At 34.6% G+C, this 22,989-nt stretch overlaps 1 protein-coding gene across 5 annotated transcripts in view; it reads right to left on the bottom strand.

The window, feature by feature from the left end:
- Positions 1-22,989, bottom strand: part of DGKB (diacylglycerol kinase beta) — a 364,246-nt gene that overhangs the window by 239,628 nt on the left and 101,629 nt on the right. For all 5 annotated transcript variants that reach the window (XM_054192842.1, XM_054192841.1, XM_054192843.1 and 2 more), the window contains exons 10-13: positions 13,963-14,080; positions 11,121-11,209; positions 10,925-11,041; positions 6,616-6,714 (exon numbers count right to left, since the gene is read on the bottom strand). In XM_054192842.1, coding sequence (XP_054048817.1) covers positions 6,616-6,714; positions 10,925-11,041; positions 11,121-11,209; positions 13,963-14,080 — 423 coding nt within the window. The remainder of the gene's footprint in view (positions 1-6,615; positions 6,715-10,924; positions 11,042-11,120; positions 11,210-13,962; positions 14,081-22,989) is intronic.

The raw sequence follows: 22,989 nt of genomic DNA, 5'->3' as shown, positions 1-22,989 counted from the left end.
AATTTCTGTCCAGAGTTACACAATAACCAAAAAGAATCAAAGATTTAGAAACTCCGAAAACTGCAAAAAAGCCACCATCCCCAAAACCTGGAGAACAAGTTATCTGTAATATCTATTAGATACCACATCCAACTAACTATGACTTAGATGTGCTAAAGTGTTTTGAAAATTTACTTTATAAAATTTTCTCCACAGTTCCAGCTCTAACCCTGTGTACATACTAAATCAGAAGGGCCACTACTCAGATACCACAACATGATGCCTTGAAAGGTCACAGAGGCATAGCACAATGCTCTACATCCATGGGCTGAAGCTAAAAGTCATCCTGTGAACAAGATCAGTGAACAATTCACTGGCAAAAATACTGCTCAGTGAGCTGCACATGCCCATACTGTAAAGGAAAGGTAAGGCTTCTAATTTATCTTGGAGCCGCCTTGATAGAAACCTTTGCAGCAAAAAAACCAACACAAAACCAACATCTAAACCCCCCCCAAAACACACCTCACTTTATGTGAATCGGGAGGAGTTATTTTGTCACCCATATTACTAGTAGCAAACATATGTGGAAAAAGACAAGGCTGGAATACAGACAATGTCATTTGAGAATACCTTCCAAAATAACTAACCACAAGACTGTTCTGAAGAAGTAATCGCTACGTGGTAATTTTATATATATACTTTGCGTTAATTGTTTAATATGTCTTAATTAAGATCAAAATCACAATCGAGTATTTCTCATTTAGCAGGTCGGCCTTACTTCATTTAGTTGGCTGAAGATAACTTGCCTTACATGCTGTACCCATTCAATATATGCATCAACATGCACCAAGTGTAGGGCCCAAGACTTTCAATTTAGTTTGCAACCTAAAATTAACTTGGGCTATAGCTGGGAATTATATATATCATCTAAGAAAGACAAAAGAGTTGGAAAAGAATTTTGAAAATAAAAACATGTTAAAGTACGATGGGAGAGGATGTAAGAAATAAACTTAGGGACAGACAGTCATGATAAGTTGTGGGCAGGCAACTAGATATAACTTAAAATGATTGAATGGCTGCCATTTCAGTTTATCAGCATCTTATTATTTTAACATTGAACTGTGTTTGCCGAACAGATAATTAGTTAGGAAGATACATTTTCCTCCAGGGCAATTATTAATTTCCTTCTGACTTCAAAGAAATGAAAAAGCTCTTAGTGTAGATAAGCACACCATTATATTTCAAGTCTGGTTTAGATTCTTAGAGAACTGAATCTGCAATATGATAGACAACTGAAAAGAAAAAAAGTGTTTTGGTTTTTTTTGTTAAATCTATATCAATTGCTATGTCATTACCTAATATTCAACAACCAGATTTAAATTTCCCTCCCCACAGAAGAATATATATCCAAATAACTGGGGTTTTTTTTGTAGTATCTTCGTTCAAAAACTCAGAATAAGGCTACACTCAACTTCAAAGGATCGAGTTGCTCATAAAGATGCTTATACACTGCACTGACTTTCTGCGCTCCATGTTGAGCTTGGATTCAACTGAGTTATACCTGATCTCTACTATAATAAAAAGAGAAGAATCATTTTAGGATTTCAATTAGAAAGGGGATTAGAAAGCTCATTCTTCAACCAGCAACTGCTGATTCTCTTTTTCTCTCTCTACATCTCTGCTTTCCTATGTGAGTAACATTTATCTACCTCACAGGAAAACAGTATTTGTGAAACATATTATCAGACATGGAAAAATATCTATTGAACTAGACTACAATTATAACACAGCCATTAGCTATCTAGTCTTTCTAGTCTTTCTAAATACTGACAGCCAAAGAAAATTCTTGTACAATATTTTTATCTTTAATTTTGTATTACTTTTTGCCAGTACCTCAACACACTTGCTATATTTACACAAAAGTTTGAAGCTACAGATCATAACGTATATTGTTTAGTTGCACAAGACACATTGCTTAGCTAAAACATTTGTAATCTGTTGTGTATATTGTTTTACATACCTAAATAGAACTAGCTATAAACAAAAGACTTTTGAACATTTATGACCTTGTATAATGAAATGCCAAACCAACTCAAACCCAACCTAAATCAGATACATCTGTTTCCTCCACCAAAATAAACAGCCATTTACATTTTAAAATGTGGTCAAGTGAATTTGACTTATGATTGTATTTTATATTAGATGTATATAGGAAAATTATATACACAAATATATATATTATACATATATATATGAAAATTCTCTCTATATTTTATGTATAAAAAATTCTATCTCTATATAGTCTATATTTATGAGTAGAACTTATGCTTAAATGATTTTGTCCTAAAAAGTTATAAAAATCTTCACTAGACAAAAGAAGAGCCAAATTAATCCATAAGAGAAAATAAACAAAGAGTGAGTTGTTCCAAACTTTTTATGAAGATGACCAATTTATCCCAGAATGCTGAACAATGAAGTTGAAAATTGAACAGAAGGAAACATATCCAATTTTAATTTTTTTTTTCCACTTTTTGTCTTCAATATTACACCAGACCCTCCCTCTTTGAAATAAACTGGTTACCATGGACACAGTGATAACTGCCATATAGTAATACTCACACTGTAATCAGGGTACCTTATGGTTTACAATTTATTCCATAATTTTCTTTTTAGCCCATGATTAGCTGTTTTAATTACAATTTTAAAAACCAATGTTAGAAATTAAGTAAAAAATAATTCATTGTAAAACTCACATAAACAATAGGAGACTCAAAATCATCATACATTATGAAATAAATAAATATTTATTAAATACTAGGGCTTTTATTGGTTGATTTGTCATTATCCAAGGCTATACCTATTTTGGTGGGAAACAGAAAAATCTAATTACTTTTCTACAAACCTAAATATGAATTAGAACATCTTACGTGTTCATCAATAAACAGAGCAAAGTAAAGGAAGGCATGAAATGAAGAAGACAAAATGTATGTTAGCATTTTTCCTTTTCTGCCTTATAAAGGGGTGGGGGGAGAGAAGCTGTATTATAAGGAGAGACCAATCTCTTTTCTTCACTACTCACTCATCTCATTCCAATACCCAGCTTTTTACCTGGTTATGATCTAATTCTGAACTCTTGGTAGGCTAGGATTCAATTGAGTTAAAGATTTTTAAACTCACTGCCAGTCAACCTTATCATGAACTTTCATTATGTGCATGTAATTAATTGGGTCCAATGAACAATATCAGCACTGAGTTATAGACTTTTCCCCCCCACCATATAATTAGGATATAATTACCCACAGGATATCAGAATGATGCAAAACCTTTCCTCTAAATGTGCCCTCATTAGGAAACAAGTCTCAATGTACATTTATTCAATCAGTATGAATTAATTAAAACGTTACCGAAATAAAAGAGAGTAACATTAAAGTGTATCTGACATCTATTAAAAGACTATCACTTGAGATCTGCACACACAGTTTATAACAAAACTCATTTAACTTGAACAAAAAACTTCACCATGCAACAGGCCCTATATACAGTAAACAGAAAAACAAAAAGGATTAGTTTTAAAGTTGACAGACTACATTTTACTAAAATATTTAAAAGTACTGCAGTGAGATATGAAAAACCTTTATATGGCATTGAATCTAGACAGTTATGATATGCACAGCATCAGCTGTGTGAGTTTCCCTATGGTTTCTTTTTCAGCTGAGAACGGAGCTTATCATATTTAGGAATAAGATTTGACAAGTTCCATTTTGTGCAGTTTTGAAGATGGGAGTCCTCTTATTTAACATAGACTAACACCTAACTTTCAGATGACCAGGCATTTAGGATCTCTCTCCAGCCATTAAGAGAAGGGACAGTATGAGAGGATCATGCCAGTCACTTTATTTTAGAGGAATCTCTTTTGTGTCTAAAGATACCCTAAATAAGTAATTTAGAACAGCACCTGAGCTGAGATGGTTATGTTTAAGGGGAAGAGAAATGTCACCCTTTGTGGCATTACAATCAGGAAGGGCAGTTTTTTTTATTTATTCTTCATAGTTGCAGCAGTGATTTTGGATGTCAATGGCACCTAGGAAATGGAAAAACAGGATATGAACCTGAACAAGAAATTGCTGCTGAGAGACCAGCTTGGTGGTTCTGGTGCTGTGAAATGCAATTTCTGAAAAAAATCTCTTTATCGCTGCAGAAAGAGTCAAGGATGGACTTCACAAGAACTTGAGAAATGAGACATGCTGGATGAGAAAGGTAATAATATCAATTTCCTTAGTTCCACAAAAGAGAAAAGCTGAGAAGCGGTTTAGCCAGTATTCTTGAAGGAAAACGTCTGAGAATGCGTCTGAGATTAACTCTGACAGTTTCTGGAAGAAGTCTGGACTTCCAAAGTTACAGATGGAAGGGAGGGCCAAAACTTTTGGGATATCAAAGATACAAGATTTTCAACTTGTTGTTTGCCCACAATTCCTATAACTTGTTCTATGGGAGAAGGAGATATGTGGCATCTTTTCTGGTGCCTCAAAATACCCAAGGATAAACCTGATACAGAAAGCATGATGAATATCTGCTTTTCTTTACCTTCCACATATATGTAGCATTGCAAGAATATTATTGCTCAGCTGATCATTGAAGCTAAATGTGTGTCTTAGGTGAAAGGCCCTTCCACTGTAAGTTATTATCTGATATATCTGAACATATGATTCCTATTAAAAGACACACTTACTATTGTATCTTTAGACAATTTTGACATGGGTACATTCACTGTTTTTGCTGTCATTATTAAGAGTGTTGGTTTCACACACACTGAAGGAAGTATTATGCTTCTCAAAAGGAATCCCCATAACAGGAAATGAGATAAACTAATTAAAAAAATTACTAAGATAAATAATAAGTACACTGTAATCAATCATTTCTAGGAGGAATTCTTATTTGCTAGGTCACTGATGTATTTTTTGTAATATAAGCGTACTCAGGATATTAACGTGTTTTGGAAGAACTAATAGATGAACAAATATACTACGAAATTATAAAGTTCCCATTAAATCACAGTAAAATATATTTTCCATTCCTAACAGCATACATTGTGCTGAAATACATGTCTTATATTGTATTATTAGTATGTAATACTGAAACATGATTCTGATACAGGAAAACATATTTACTTCTGCTTATGCCTTCAAAATTTGCAGATAAAACAAACCTATTCAAGGGTGATTTGACTCAAGTGGTTTTATATATCCTCTAAACAACTTAACTAAACTCCAATTGTGGAATGAAAATCTTAATTCCTCTATCCCTCTTCCTCTCCTGAAAAGAAAATGGAGTTACGCAAATATAATTGAAGATGAAATTTCATGCTGAGGCTTTATTCAGTTTATAAGAATGGTAAACAATAAATAACAATAAAATGAAAACAGTCCAATAACAAAATCTTACTTTCTACATGTTATCTTTTTAAGTATGACCTAAAATCCTGAAAGTTAAATAATATAATGCAGAATGTAATGATCCAACCAACTTAAAAAAATATTTTACATTTATTATTCAGAACTTGTCCAAGTACTATCAAAACACTATTACAGACAAACTACAAAATTACTCTTAAGACTTTTCAAAAATGTTAAAAAATATGTCATAAATATTAGAGCCAGCTTTCCATTGCGTTACCTTCATTGACAGCAACGGAATAGTCCCAGCTTACTCAAGTAGAGGGCCAAACTCTAGCATCCATCCATTAGCAGATTTATAAACAAACGGCCAAAAGGATTAATCAGAAAACAATTTACAATAGGTATGAATATTATTCTTACTGTTCAGAAACAGGTTTAAGATTAGAAGGTATATTTTCTTGTTTTTCCTCCCTGCAATAAACAATTCTTTCTTAAGTTCAAGCACTTCTCACTCGTATTATGAAATATATTTAAAGTAAGAGGACCACATGTCTGTTCTGAATATGATGATGCTATGACTTTCATCAGCGTAAAACATCCAATTTAATATATGAATACATAAGTTAATTCCAAAGTTCTTTTTTTCATGATAAACTGGTCAGCTCTTTTCTATACAACCCACACGTAGCATGCATTTTTATTTTCATTGAATTGAGTTATTGTTTTTGTGGACAGAGAAATTTACTGTCCACGACTGCAGAATAAAATATACCATAATGTTGATGCATAGCTTACTGCAAGACCAGTGTCATCATTCTAGGTAACCTCCGGCTTAGATCAGAGACCTCAGCATTGCAGATATACAATATGCATCCCAAGCAAAAACCATCCATAAGAATAACTTCATTATTCTGGGAAGTTGGATCTATAAAAGATGTAAAATGTAGAAGTGTTCTGCCTATACAGTTTCTGGTAAGTACAGCCTGAGTAAAGTGGTAAAACCTGAGTCAGCTTCAGTTATAATATGCCATACAGAGAGTTCATTCTCACACGAAGGAAAATGCAATATGCAGAGGAGAAAGCACACTTCTGCCTATAAACTCATCAGCCAGGATTACCCATTGTGTTTAGGGTTCACACAGTTCTGTGAATTTAACAAATGCTCTGGCAGCCAATCCCGGTATCATTATAGCTGTTACCTATGACAGAGGATTACATCTGAAATAAATGGACAACTCACCAATACTACTGGGCAGATTGATGTGGGTGGTAAAATATGGTCCTTCAAAGGTCCACAGTCACATTCAGGTTTTAGATGTGAAGCACATTTGTTATGCAACTACAGGAAGACAGAAAATGAAGACTCAAGTTAGACATTTTAATACTAAAGTCTAAGAAACTGGTCATGCCAGAATGGGGCCAACTTAATTAATCTAATTTTTACTAGAGTACTACAAGGAAGATGAAACACACTGCACTGGAAAGCCTCTTGTGGTTAACAAAACCAATGAACTTATATTGAAGCAAAAAACAGTGGATAAAAGTATTTTCCAGTTTGGAAATCGTATATGTGGTCCAGCACACAAAATGAGAACATCGCATGGCAGAACAGTAACATCAGCATAGTGTTATGTTTGTGGTCAAAACCTTTATTTCAGAAGACAGCTTCTTGCACTGTGTCAGGAACTTCTGTTCTACTACTAGTGGACAATCCAGGGTAATTCAGGGCAGCCTTTGGCATTATTGATATAACTCAGCTTCCTACCTGAAGTTATTAAAGTCACTACCGATTCAATTGTGATGCTGCAATATCTATGAAACTATCTATGAAATATAAGAGAATAATGTAGGAATATCTAAGAGCTTTAAGCTATATTGGGAAAAATTTGGTCTTGATTGAATCAATATTCAGGCTTCCATTGACTGCTGAGGAACCTGAATTCCTCTCCTTTTTCTACTTTATTCGTAGCATTCAGCCAATTTTCCTGAAAGCCATGAGTAGAGTTCTACTCTGAAAACACGGAAAGAATATCCTCAGGTCTGTGGACTGAAAGAGTGCTGGCTTACTTCCCTTCCACTTAAAAAGGTGGAAGGGAAAAATGTGAATGTAACATCAATATAAAATGCCAACAAATAATGATATATTTATTGAAATATTTTGCATTAGTAATCTAGAGTTCTTATTGATATTTTAGGATTTAACTCAATCCAATGTCTCTAATTAGAATATTTCAACAGATATATCCAGTCATACAGTACAAAGGCACAGTTGTGTGCCTGGATTATGCAAAGCATTCACATTTAATTGGTATACTTCAAAATATTATTAGTGATAGCTACAATAAAAAACCACTTTCATATTGTGAAATTTGGTGTAAGTTTATTAGTTTGGACTCAATGATCTGAAAGGTCTTTTCCAATCTAAATGGTTCTATGATTCTATTTCTGCATTGATTCAACAAACTGTGCATTAAGTTCTTCAGGTAAACATGCATTTCCTGTAGAGATGAATATTTCGTTTTTTGAGAAGACATGTACATTTGTACTGAAGAAAAATAATCAGGATAATAAATATGAGAAATTTTGAAGTAAAAATCTTACTTAACAAGTGATTTAACTAGTATAATAAGTAGCATACAGGATTAGTTCAACGGCTTCAATGGCTGTTATAAAATCTGTAGTTCAATGTCTGCATCTGTAAACCACATTTTTACAATGACTGATTCATTTTCCCTTAGAGATTTAACTATGTCAGTATGAACTCTATTAAAATTACAATAAAATTGTACCAGTTGCTCATGTATATAAGCTTTACCAATAATATGGTCTTCACAAAGTTATCTGGTACAGTTAATGTTGACATAACGTTTCTGAATTTTGAACTGAATGACACCTCATATTAGCCTTGTCCATATTCATTTATAGTGCAAAGTTACCTTTTCAGGCAGTTACTTAGCAACAGAAAATAAAAGTCTAACGAGTTTCGATTGTGAGGGTATTTTGGTAGCCCTGTAATCTAAATCATTTGTCATGCTAATTCTCTGCCTCAGTGGTAAGGCTACTTGTACCGTAATTAATGCACACCAGGCCATGTTACATCAAATAAAAGTATCTTCGCACATTCAGTGGTAATTAGCAGCTTTGCTACTCGGTGGCATGCAAACTTATCTCTGAAAAAATAGCTTAATCTTCTTATTAGTCTCTGTTGATCTTTGACAACAGAATTGGCGCATAGCAGACAACAGAAATGGTAGTAGATACGTAACTTCAGTGAAAATAACACTTTGACAGAATGAAATAAAATAATATGCATCTCTTCTCAAAACAATGTTTTAGCAGATTTTAAATACATTTCCCCAAAAATCCCTTACCCCCAAAACCTAGCTTCTTTAGAATATTACCTCCCTCACAACCAGGTGCCTGCAAAGTAGGAAAAACCATATTTGCTGTAGGGAAAACGAGGAAAAAAACATTTACAAGACTGCGGTAGAGAACTACAGAGTATATGAAGAGATAGTCATGGGCCTGGCTAAGAACTCAGTATAACAAGTCTCCTTAGTGAAAAACACCTCTGAATTCTGGGATTTGATTCAGTTACTTGACATTATAACTGACCTTATTAAGTTGTAAGAAGGAGAGATATTTAAAATGCATGAAAGAAGCTCAGAATTAGTTGCGTAATAACTAGCATCCTCTTATATTACAAAAATATGTCAGCAACAAGCCCTAAATGTGGTGTTGTACAAAGAGTAGAAAATGTGTGAAGGATGTGATGATAATTATATAACCATCCATTCAAAAATCATGCATCTGATTGAATTTTAAAACACTGGGTTTTTTCAGTAATAAAGTTATTACTATTAGCAAAGAAAGTTATTGCAATAGAATATATAGAATGCACAGAAATGCAGGAAATGTGAATAGAAGACTGAAAAACAAATAATTTGCAGTATTTTTAAAACTTTAAAAATACTTATTTTTCACCTATGTGTCTACTTCGCACCCGAAGCAATAAAAAAATTGAATAAAATACTAATAAAGTTATTTTGAAAATACAACATTACTTTTACAGAAAATGAAAATCTTTAAATTATGGATAGAAATACAGTTCCAAAATTATAAAACTCAGTGCCAACTGCCACATGCTCTTTTTTAGTTGGAATTTTGATAGATATTTAAACATTTAAATACGCACACAAGCACCTAAGATATTTTCAAAAGAATTTAGCCTCTTCCTTCACAGTGATTTCAATGATAAATCAGTCCTTGGTATTTCCTCAGTGAATATCAGTTCTTATAGAAGTCCTCTAAATCTTGATGTGTATCTTTGAGAGGTAAAAGGCCTTTAAAAATCTGGTCCAGGTTCACATGAAATAATGGGAAAATAATTTTTCTGATGAGGTACAGAATTTGCAACTTCCTACAACTTTAAGAGGGAGCCTTACATAATATGTATTTCTTGAATGATATACACATATTATACAGATGTGAACACTTCTATATGTAGAGTGGAATACTCTTATTTATCTACCTAAACACAGATAGCCATTGCCTACACTTAATTATCTGCATGCGAAAATTTTGGATTGGGTGCTTTACACTCTACATAAATTATCCAAATTTTGACAGCAATCTGGACTACATATTTGCTTTCTTCTAAAATATTGGTTTTTAAGTAATCACAACAGCTTATCACTGAAAGTATCCTGGATCTATTTTCTTTGATGATGTTTCATATTTTGTATTCTTGTGTTAAGAAAATATGTCATAAAACATCCAAACCTGTATGTTGAAAACAAACATTCACTAATGCCTTCGTCTCATATTATTATACAAAACACTGAACAAACAACTGCTGTTCTATAACAATAACAAAAATAATATCAGCAAAAAAAAAAAATCAAAAACCCTAGAAGAAGGCTGAATCTCTCCCCATTCAGATTTAAATCCTGCCCCGGATAGGAACAGAAATACTGGCATTGCTCCTTCTAGCATGAAGATCTCACTTATAAGGGCAGTGTTCCTTGAATGTCATTAGTTCCAGTTATTGGTTCCTGCTGAATAAGGAGCGCACAAAAGTTGTATATATTAGACTTGGTGCACAGATTAGTATATTATCAAGATGTCTCTGCTATTATTCCCAGACACTTGAAATCATTGTATCCTACCAGATGTCCTCAATTTTATTTGCCTGTCAGCACACCACAAATTAGGATTTTGCCCTAGTGTCACAGCGACCTTGACTTCCCCCAGTACTGAAAATCCTTTTATAATCTTTCTGTAATGTAGATTGGGAATTTGGCTCTTTAGAATGACATATATTATTTCCATTTGTATATTGTCTTGAAGCAGAGTGGACCTTTAAGTGTATTTGCTTGCAACAATTAAGGACTCCTGTGAATATTCTGCATATACCACTTCTTAAATGCACACTATCCATTCCTGATGACAAAAATTAATGAGACCTTTTGAATTATGAGGCTATAAAAAAGATACGCAGATTTTTGTCTCTCTAACCTGTGCTAAAGGTTTTACTATAGTATACTCACTGTGATCTGACACCAAACACAGTGAAGTCCAGTCAAGCCTTGGTAACATTTTATAGTTTTGTGACACTTATCACATTTTGTTGGACAATTTCCTTCTACCCAGAAATGGTGCATTACCTGCAAAAGAAAAGTGTGGATATACATAGAGTTACTAAATTAACAGGTAGACGGCGAATTAATGCTACCCCGAACTTACATCAGTATTCTTTTTGGACTTCACATATGTTTTGATGCAAGACGCGGGAGCTCTTGAGACACAGCGTTCATGGACTGTATACTTGCAAACTGAAAAAAGAAAACACATTAATAGATGTCAAGACAATGGTGCTTCTGACTACATTTTTATGAAAGAAAAAACATTACCAGCATGCCATCTCTATATAATCAATCCAATCAGTCAATGAAAACTCAAACTAGACTGCTTTTTCCATGGAATACAAAAGGCCAATTAGAACAGGAAATATTATGCAAGTGAGAAATCCAAGAATGCACTATCATTGCATAACAGGAAATGCTTAATTAAATCAGAGCTCGCTAAATTTTTTCACAATAATTCCCAAATGACAAAAATATTAAAGACAAATTGATGACTGCCAAATGGTTTGGTGTCATTTGCTAGTAGAAAGAAATCTATATTTCACAAACTATAGGCATGAGAGCAGCTGGCAAGCACAAAAATAAAAGCCAATGAATTTATGTTGTTCCTTCTATTGATTTATAAATTTTAAATGGCTGATTAGTCCATTTTCAGATAGCAATTGTTTTCATGCATTCCATGTAATCACTCCAACTTTAACTCTTACTTTCCCAAACACTAACTCCTAACAAGCATTTTTTTACAAACCCCTCCACACCAGTTTTAGGTAACTACTATTGTTGATCGGGTCTGTAAAGATCACACTAGCTGCATTTGGAAAGCACACCAGCACCAGGGTACAATGCAAAGCTCTCCTGACTTCAACTATACAACTCCGCCTAGATGAGGAAATAACGCTACAGCTTATACCTGTATTCAGTAGAGTCAACTATTAAAAACTGAGAATGAATTTCTCCCTGCATGGTACATGTCTCACGCTTTTGACCTCGAGAGCAATTAAGCACAAAGTACTTCTAAACACCTTGCTTGCACCTATTACACAAACCCAGTGGGAGGTGCAGCCATTAATCAGACAAACTGCAGGGAGTAACATTGTTGATTGGACCATGGAGGGATGGTGAAGCCCCCTGCAGTTTCCCCTTTTTTTTTTTCCTCCCACACAATCTAAAATGCAAATAATGAAATCTATAGCAGTGCTTTGAAAATATATTGGAGAAAAAGCTTAGCGAGATAAGGAAATAGTGTAAGAGTTTTATAAGTAGACTCATGCCCCTTGCTGCATGAAGTAACTGAAAAGAGCATGTGGATGTTCTTCAGATACTCTGGGACCATTGTTCTCACCAAGTAAATGCCAAGCACAATAACAAATACATTTTGAAGAGGTACATTGCAACAGAGAAAATTACAGCTCTTGAAAGGCTGGTCTTTTTGGGACCGTTTACTTTTGTGTTACTCATCTGCACATTTCTGATAACTACTGAAGTAGATGATCTACATTATTAGCTCAATAGAATTTTCTCTTTCAAACATATAGAGGTCTTATATTTCTTCACAAGGATTGAGTTTACATCAGTCTGACATAAAAGAATATAAAGGAAGGTAACATTTCAAGATCTAATAGTCAATTCAGCATTATATATATTCTAGTTACTGTCATCAGCATTTATTAATCTGAAGTTATGCAATTTCTATTTGTTTGAATTTTATTAAAGTAACTCTTGCATCCCATAGTATTGTGAATGGAATTTTATGATGTGAAAACCTATACATGAAGGATTTACATCTGAATTATGTTTTAAAGAGATCTGTGGCCCTCAGAGAAGAGAGAAATGTCTGATTCCAAAATCCTCATTCGTTCAGACTAATCTCAAATTAAATCAATAGAACTGTACAGGCAGAAAAGTCCTGATCAGCTGTGATGGGCTATCTTTCATACCAAAAATGGAGAAATAAGTTACACTAAGAAACTGACTAATTTATCAAAGAGAACAATGAAAGGTGACTTGATACCATCATGAGAAGAATACAGTGGGTACTAAAGATATCATTAATCTAATGGAGCAGAGCATAACACGAACCAATCATTGGAACCATCTACCAGATACATTCAAATCAGAAAATAGGTCTTTGTTAAAAAAAGATGATCAATCATTGGAACACCACAAAAGAAAGATATGGATCATCCATCTCTTGAAACATTCAAACAGAGACAAGGTATCTCAGGAAGATTTGGTTTCTCAAGATAAAAGTTAAGAGCTGGTCAAACACAGATTATTAGGAGATACATAGATATAACAAAAGGAATTGAACTGTAGGAACTGCATCTAATAGTCTAATGAAGGTCAAATTAGATGCAGTAGTTCTTCTGTGTTCCTTTACTTTAAAATCTATAATTGGGTAATGTGTGAAAGGATGGCAAGACTGAGATTTATGGTTACAAACCAAGTAAATATACAGAACTTCAGATGTGTTACAGAAACTTGATTTCTGGGAAACTGGGATTTTGACTTTCACAATTAATGAAACAAGAATTCTGTGCAAAATTTGAATAAACAAATATGGGACTTAGATGCTAGTAAAGCTGATAACTATTAAAGAATAAGAATAATTATTAATAAATACATAAGCATGATATTCAGTTAGAGAAAAAAAAAGACAAAAAAAAAAAAGAAAGAAAAAAGCAGCAAACTCCAAAGGAAACTAACACTGAGAGCTATTATTATACAGAAAACTCCCTCAAACAACAGCTTTGAAAACCCAATATCCTGAAAAAATTAAAAATGGAACCTTGAGTGTTCAAGCATAGAAGACAAAGAGGGAGACACCACTGTGCTGGCAATGGGTTTGTACCGGGAAGCTACTAGTTCTTTGTTATGCAGCGAGCGCAACATTTCTAGGAATAGACATGTATGCAAATGGACACTGAAATGCTTATACTCACAAGAACAGCAGAGACCTTGCTTGCCTACTCCGATTAGCATGTTCAAACAAAGATTACAGTAGGCAGGCTTGTTAAAGTGTTTCAGTCTCCATACATGCTGCCCATCATCTTTCACATTCTGCACAGGACATAAAAGAAACAGATTTCACTTAATAAAATAAACAATGAAAAATATAAGTCCCAATAAAAATTGGAGATTAACTCAAGAACGTAAAAGACAAGCTGTTACTTCATTTAATACTCTGCACCAGATCACAGTATAATCATTCTAAATACACAGGCAATGACATAATAAAAAACTCTTTAGAAGCTCATGGATGTCCGTGTGTTTCAAAAACGACTCACAAAAACACCAGGTTGCTGTCACTACCGCAACACAATGCTAACAATAAATCTAGGCTGATACTAAATTACAATGACTATTAAAATTTGTTCTAGACTAATTCTAAAAATAAAGATGCCACAGGTTAGAAGGTAAAACTCCCCAAAATGAACAATAAAAAGAATTTTTGAAAAAAATATAGAGGTATTTTTAATGACCTTTAGAATTAGGGACGTGTATCTACATATGTGAAATGGGAAATCTAACCACACTACAATAATACCTACCTTAAGCCCACATTTTTCAGTTAACTGCAGCACTATGCTCAAATCTTGCATGAATAGACTGATCGGCACTTACAACTCAGGGGCTCACTGTAACGCATGTGTACAACTAAAATATTATCAAATCATTTACGCTTATGAAAGCAAGCTTTCAGTTGCATGATTCTCCTTTTCCTTCTTAATGGAATAATTCTGAGACCTCACTCTTATTAGAAGGTTTTTAAAATGATGTGCACTTGGACAGATGTTAAATTAATTCTGTAAGTTCCAGGTTTCTTGGCAAGTGCGGCCATCAGGCTTTTTGCTTTTTGCAATCAACAGAGGTTTTGAATTTAAAAAAAAATTAGATTAACCTAATGTAATATCACTGGTTTTTTATTTATTTATTTTATTTTATTTTTTATTTTTAACAAATATAACATCCAGTGGAACAATGGCAGTTAATGTCTGTCAGCTGGAAATGGACTGCAGTAGTTTGATTCTTCATTGTGTATTACTGAAACACTATGGTCATCTTGATTATTTCATTACCAAAAAGAAATTTTCACATAGCTAAAAGAAGCCACATCAACCTCTAGTTCTCGGAAGCCACATCAACATCTGGTTCTCCTCCAATTTCTGATTTCTCCGATCAAACTATAAAAAAACTTGTCATCATATTTATACAGTGTTCCTGACTAGATCTTCAATAATATGATGGTTTTCACTGATAAAGACAGTCAAAGTAAGTCAGGGGACATAAATTTTACTAAAAAAATCAGTTTTCTCCTATGTTAGCGTATGCTGCATGAGTTATGTCCTTAAAAATCAGTATTGCTCTATTGTAAGAGTCAGCCATTAATGACAAGTCAAAGATGATGAAGACTACTTCATCCTTGTAGGAAAAAGTCCTGAAGAAAAATTAGCACTCCAAGAAACTAAGAATGTTTGGTTCAAAGCCAGGTCTGAGCCAGAACACAACTTTGAATAATTCCTACAAATTACCTAGAAACAAAAGGAACTGAAATCAGCTGGAATATTTTTTATCTATTGAGATATCAGGATCACAGCCTAGAGTGGAGTTCCCCCAACATTCTCAGCAGGAGTTCAAATGCCATCTCTGACAGCTGGGCAATGTCAGGGTCCCCTTTCTGCAGAAACAGCAGAGCAGATGCCTAATGTGGGATTCTCGGGCTGGCAAAGAGTGTGGAAGTTTTCCAATTTCCCCTGAAGAAGCAGAAATAGATTCTGCAGCTGTGAAGTACTAGAAGGGTGTCAAGCTCCTTCATGACTGGCAGCTGAAGAGGATGTATTTCATTAAATGGACCTCTGTAACTTCTATTTTTCTTTCCATCTTACTATCACATTCCACACATCTTTGAAGTACTGGTAAACTACAATATAACATGTGAGTTTCAAGTCTTCTGAAAGGAGACAATTATTCACTAGACAATAAAGACCATGTAAATCCTTCTGAGGAAAAAAACAGTAAACAACGCACACTTTCATTTTAACTTTACTCAGGTCATCAAAAGATAGATTCATAAACCACAAACACTTAAAATGCAAGCAGACCAGCTTTCCTCAGAAAAATATTTGCTATTTATGAAAATTAACAAAAATTCATAATTATGCATAAGCTTGCCCCTCTTCCACATTAGTTTTGTGTTACTTTTTCATTTTAATTTTATTTTTAAAGAATGGCCATTACATGTGAATATGTCGCTTCTTATTTGAACAGAACATATGGACTAACTTAGCTGGCATTTTCCTTATCAGAAAAACAAACAAGTCTTGATGTGGGTGTTCTGCCAATTAAAACACTTAACTGTGTTACAGACTGCAACTGATGCAAATCCATTACATAAACACAATGCACTTTTGGAAAATAGCAAATTAAATTTTTGCTCTTGTGCACTGCCAAAAATAAGCAATAAAGTGCTGCATATGATTATGCATGCACATAACTTTTTAAAACACTGCCAAGTAAAAAAAAAAGACATAATGTGAAACAAAGCCCCTTCAATGCAAGTCTTTAAGTATGAATAAAATCCAGAATTCTGACACATCAGTGCATTTACTGACATTCACTCATTTTGCTTCCATATCCTGAGAAAGAGTTTAAAAACAAATAGTCATTAAGAAGATCTCAAAGCAGGGCAGGTACAGTAAAAAACTCTTCCTCACTTCATTATACATCACTGAAAATGAAGCCTCCATATGCCATACTCAGACTTTAGCATATAATGACAATAGTAACATTTATTTTGTTAACAATGGTTCTCTCAACTTATGGTCTTGAACCTTCTACCATGGATTTGATTGTCAAAAGGACCTGACCTTAAAAAGCAAGTCAACCATGGAAGAGCCAGCCTTAGAATTAGTGGAAAATTTTATGCAGTCACAGAATTTAGCTACACATCCCTAATCTGGTTTAATATTAATTTACTTCAGCTTTTTAGATATTAGTAAATAAAGTTAGCGAAAGAGATCTTAAGATTTCAAGCACGAAACTCAAGATTCTGAGACTTAAAAAGGTAATGAAATAACTGATAAATTTTCATCCTAGCAAGTACGCCCTCTTACAACAGCTACAGAGTGTATGGAATACCAGCATGCTCAGTCTTTTCTATGAGAAGAGTCAGTAACAAGCAACCAAGGGAGAAGGATGTTAGCAAGTCTACTAAGTTATTCTTTCACTGTTTACTGTTATTTTCATTTATTTTAGAAATATTTACATGATTTGAAGACATTTTTATGACTGATCTTTGGGTATTGTTCAGTCAGTGTCCATTATACACAAAGCACCTCCTTTTAATACAAATGCAGTTCTGTTCTTTGCTGGCTCTCAGCAAAGAATTCATGTCAGGTTTTATCATAGAATCATAGAACAGTTTAGGTTGCAAAGGACCTTAAAGACCATCTAGTTCCAGCCCCCCTGCCATGGGCAGGGACACCTCGCACTAGACCAGGCTGCTCAAAGCCCCATCCAGCCTGGCCTTGAACACTTCCAGGGATGGGGCATCCACAACTTCCCGGGGCAACATGTTCCAGTGCCCTACCACCCTCAGAGTGAAAAAATTTTTCCCAATATCTAACCTAAATTTGGTTTAGGGAGAGGGTGTTCTAAGTCTTCTGGTTCAACTGCAGAGGGATTAACCTCATTCAAGAGACAGGGTTCGGTAAGGTTCCTCAAACTTCTGAGGTATTTTATGTGTCTCCATGTACGTGCTGAAGAAAGGAAAAAAAACCTAAAAATCACTTCCTCAGCCTTCATTCATGTATCCAGTGTACTATCCTGATCATCCAGAAATCCTTAAACATTAGTATGCACATAAGAAAATGACAGCATAGAAAAGGGAGCCCAGGAGGGGAAATGAATTTGTTTAAACAAGCTTTATTATTAGCCACACTACCATGATTCCCTGTCCCTAAATTGGTAGTCACCTGTCATCTGCAGAGACTGCAATGCTGCAGAAATTACATTCTAAATAATGATAAATTTGTATCCTGCATGAAATACCATTTACTTTACACTTATACATAGAACAGGTTAGTTACTCTTGACTTCTCTTGGGCTTTTACAAACCCACAGGCAAAAGGAAAGGAAGGACCACAGCAAGGAAAGGCATTTGCAAACTTCCCGCAAAGAAGTGGGAGCCAGCGCAGCATAAAAGTAGGCAGCACTGTCAAGAAAAGATGTGCACTTTTTTAGCACCTCCTGCTGTGAAATCTCACAAAGCATTAAAACTACCCCCTCTGCTGGCAATGCCATGAAACGATACTGGTAAAATAGCTCCCGTTACCGCTTGGGGTGAGCGCTTCCCAGCTGGTAAGGAGCTGGCACAGAGGGTAAACTACAGCCTCTTCTAACAGGGGCTTGGTTTTGCCCTCTGTACATATGGAAATAGCATACGGCTCATCAGCACCTCAGCCTTTTAAAAAACTCACCTGCCAAACTTGAGATAGGACTTATAAAAATACAATATAATAATGTAATATACAGTGTAGGAAGCAGTATTTCCCAAGTGTGGATTCACACTCGAGTATTACTCCCATAATTAATCAAAAAGGTTAAAAAAGAGCTACCTTTTAAATTCTTTGAGTGCAATAGCACAATATTTGCTTCCTGAAGATCCAAAATAAGATTGTAAGAGTATTTCCTTCTGATTTAATTGAAGCATAGTCACACTTCCACACAAACGTGCCTGTCTCATTGAGATTTACCTTGATTTAAAAGATGAAATGGGTTGAAAATTACAATTAGTGACTTAAAAGAAAGGCATAGTGGCCTGGTTTCAGATTATTGATGACTTTATGAAGCATTTACTGTTGTTACAATTTCTCTCTCATCTTACGGCAGCTTTTCAGCAACTGTACAATACCAGATACAGTGCAACCATGACATCTAGTGGCCAGTGAAGAGGGAACAAAATACTTTCCATTCCTAAAGCATGGGAGTTTTTTTACAAACTAGCACTCGTGAACTTGCAGTTTATACCTACTTCTTGTACAATCACTGACAGAATTGACAGTAATGATCCGTTACAAGAGAAGTGAGACCAAAATATCTGGCATGGAATTACCGTAGAAGAGAAATCAAGTGCTTTTATTAGAACAGGGTGGAATAATGTCATGCATGTGAGGAACTTCTAGCAAAGGGCACAGTGTTCACGGGCTGACAAAAACCCTTAGGAGCAACCCGTTATTAAAGCAGCTTTTTGTGACCAGATTACAGAGGACATTTTAAGAAATGCTAGGAGAGTCAATGGAGTAACTCTCAAACTGCACTGACAATTTTGATCTACTTTAATTAACACAGAATGAAATAAAAAGCTCAGAAATTCCAAAGGTTTCTACTGTGGAGGAGTAGAATAAATAGCTTAGTGGTCACTAGTGTGGAATAGACCACTTACCAAAAGTGTAACTATCAACAAGGAGTAGTAATGCAGGGACATCTCTGTCCAATCCGTGTTGGATGAGAGACAAGCAAATTATTGCCTTAAGCAATAATAAATTTGGAAACTTGAAGAGGACTGTGAAAAATTGCAGGCTGAAGTTTGACACTCAGCAAAAAAACTCTACCTCATACATTTATTATTAAAAATTGCACCACATAAATAACAATTTCCTCTATAGTTACCTACTTTTTTTTTTCCTTCGTGAAATTCTCACTTTTCATGAGAGAACTTCTTGGAACAACTTCCATGAAACTGGCACAACTAAATACCTCGGAGTAAGAACTATGGGCCTTAAAGACAAAAGTTTCAGTAGAATCATAGAATCACAGAATGTGTTGGGCTGGAAGGGACATTTAAAGGCTATCTAGTCCAACCCCCCTGCAGTAAGCAGAGACATCTTCAACTAGGCCAGACTGCTCAGAGCCTCATCCAGCCTGGCCTTGAATGTCTCCAGGGATGGGGCCTCCACCACCTCCCTGGGCAACCTGTTCCAGTGTCTCACCACCCTCATTGTAAAGAGCTTCTTCCTAACGTCTAATCTAAACCTACCCTGCTCTGGTTTAAAACCATTGCCCCTCGTCCTATCGCTACATGCCCTTGCAATCAACCCCTCCCCAACTTCTTATAGGCCTGTAATTCTGCGGTACAGAACACCCTCAGCCACTGCTAAGAGGGAAAAGCGTAGTCATCCAAGTACAAATAGATTATATACGTAAACAATTTCAAGGTCTCTTCTCACAAAACAAATGTCCAAACAGCATGTGTATCACAGGACCCCTATAGAATAAGAATCAATTAAGTTCTTATTTAAATTCTTTGTCTTTTACTGAAATTGTTTGTTTAGCACACCAACTGCCTTGAAAAGCACCAAAATAAGAATACATTGTTTCTATCCTGGAACATTCCCAGAGATAAAAGTGTTTATTTCTAAGTTCTACCTTCACAGCAACTCTAAACACAAGTTTTAGGAGGAAATAGAAAGCATAAAACCCAATAAACTGGCTATTTTGGTTGATTTCCTAGAGAAATGAGACTTACTGATGCTCTTTGTCCCTTTATCTCCATGACACTAAACTGTTCCAGCAACTTTTTTTTAATTTTAATTTTACAATTTTTTAATTTTAATTAAACAATTTTAATTTAATTCAGTAATCTCAACTACATTTGAGAGAGCACTAGGAGTTTCCTGAAAGTCTACAAAACAGGCGGGCGGTGGGGGGGTGGGGAGCAGAGAGAGAGAGATCAGAAGGAAAGTCAGGAAAATTTCTTTGTTGTTTTTTTTAATTTGGCAACAGCTGTCTGGCCAATATTACTAGTAACACTCTAACACTCATGCCTCTTTCAGAAGGGGATTACTGATGAAGTCACAGGCCAAAGACCACAAACCACAAATTAGGCTATCTCAACCCCACTGTTTATAAACACTAACTTGTTTATTCTTTCATATTTGCATAATATAGTTCTATATTTCACTTAAATGCATATATGATTTTTTTGGGGGATTATTGTAACTAAAGCATCTAATATAGTATGTAATAAAAACTGATTGAAAGGCTTTAAATTTAATATAAAACTTTTACATGATATCTGACCTTTTTATCTAGCTCTTAGAGGAAACTAAAGATTAAGTACAAACAATGCAGCTGAATTCTGAAGCTACTATGGCAAATCTTCAGCTGAAATAAATTAATGTAACTTCACTGATATTAGCGTAAAAAGTTACACCAGCTGAGAATCTTGTATTGTTTGTACAAGCTCAGAATTCACTGGTATCACAAATTTTTTTAAAAAACAAACCATGGTGACGATTCCTTGTCACTATCATACTGGATGGGCTCTGAAATTGATATCTTGGATTTAAAATTTCATCATTGTCAGAGTTTAGCAAAGAGCCAAGCATAGTTGACTAAAGTTAAAAGAATGTGAGAGAATCGTTTGGTTGTTTTTCGGGGGTTTTTTTGTTGTTGTTATTTTCAACATGTGGAGACTACCTCTAAGCAGTATAAACCAGTACGTTATGCCTTTTATTTTCACATACCAGTCAGCCTGCAGAAAATTCTGAGATATCAGAACTTTATTATCTGATTACTGAGTCCAAAAGACTCTCCTCTTACTTTTCATTATCATAACTAAAATGAGAGAGAAAAACAGGCAGAAAGCAGAGTCCTGGGAAGCTAGGTTTGCAAAAATCTAACAACAGTGTGTGAAAAGAAAGAACTTTCTTTTCACAAAATAGCATTCCACTAATGGGAAGGATGCACTGGAATGAAGAGCTTGGGTAACACATTAGATGCTGTAAAACCATCAAAAGCATGCTATCAGTTTACACAATGTTAAATAAAAATGGCCAGGCATTAAAGAGTTTTAACTTTCTTGATTTAACATTTCAGTGTCCTAAAATGCACTTAGATTTGATCATTTATAACTGTGTACAAACAGAAATAGTAACTTTTTGTTGGTTTGATGGAAAATTTAAAAATCTGACTTTCCTCTACATAATACATGAGTGGTTTAAGAAACCAAGAGCACTTTTAAACACGAAAAGAAAAATGGGAGCCCTTTTGGAGGATGGCATCATTTCCTGGTAAATCATTAGCAAATGACTAGCAATGCAACTTATACAGTTCTGTAGGTAATGGACTTCATTCACAGTAAAGCAAAATATTAAAAAAGCATCGAAAGCAACCCCCATCCATTTTACTGCAGCTTTCAACTAATAAAACCATGCTTATTGATCAAAAAGATATTTAGCATATTTTTTCACAACTGTTCATTTATGTCTCTCCAACACAAGAAACACACAGTGTTTCTTGATGACAGAAACACTGGGCCATGCTGATACCAGACTACAGAATTTTGATCACTGTTTAATGCATTTTTATTATTTCCATAGCAAAGCTACACACAGAAAGATAAATTATCTAATAACTAGTGAAAATACTCAAAAGGATAAAATATCTGATAACATGCATTTACATACCTTCTTTCTAATTACATAGCTGTTGCTCTAATATGAAAATAAATCTCTACAGAAGGATCTGCATTAATTTATCATGGAATTTAAGTTTCAAATTTAGAAAGAATAAAGTGTAGATGCTGAAAAATACTCTCAGAACAGCTACATTACCTGTCACAAAAGAAAAATCTGTACTCAAAATTACTACCAGCTATCTGCTATACTGATTGCTTGAGAGCATTTGCTGCCTTCAGAGTAATTCTGTGGAATGGAATACAGCCTGAAAAAGATTTTTGTTTAATGATAGGGAAGTAATTTCACATTTTTGTTCCTCGATCACACATACAGAATTAGGGAAATAGTACTTACAGTGATCCAAATGTACTGAAAGTTATCCTCAATTCAGATATTTAGCTGGTAATTTGATTAAAAAGATTTTGCAAGAATTTTAGATATTCTGCTAAAAGCACTGTTTTGTTGCGTATTTCCCTAAGGAAGGTCTCAGTCTGACCATTCTTTGAGAAA

The sequence above is a fragment of the Rissa tridactyla genome, chromosome 2, assembly GCF_028500815.1.
Source record: "Rissa tridactyla isolate bRisTri1 chromosome 2, bRisTri1.patW.cur.20221130, whole genome shotgun sequence".
Classification (NCBI taxonomy): domain Eukaryota; kingdom Metazoa; phylum Chordata; class Aves; order Charadriiformes; family Laridae; genus Rissa; species Rissa tridactyla.
This window is presented reverse-complemented; position numbering and strand designations above follow the sequence as displayed.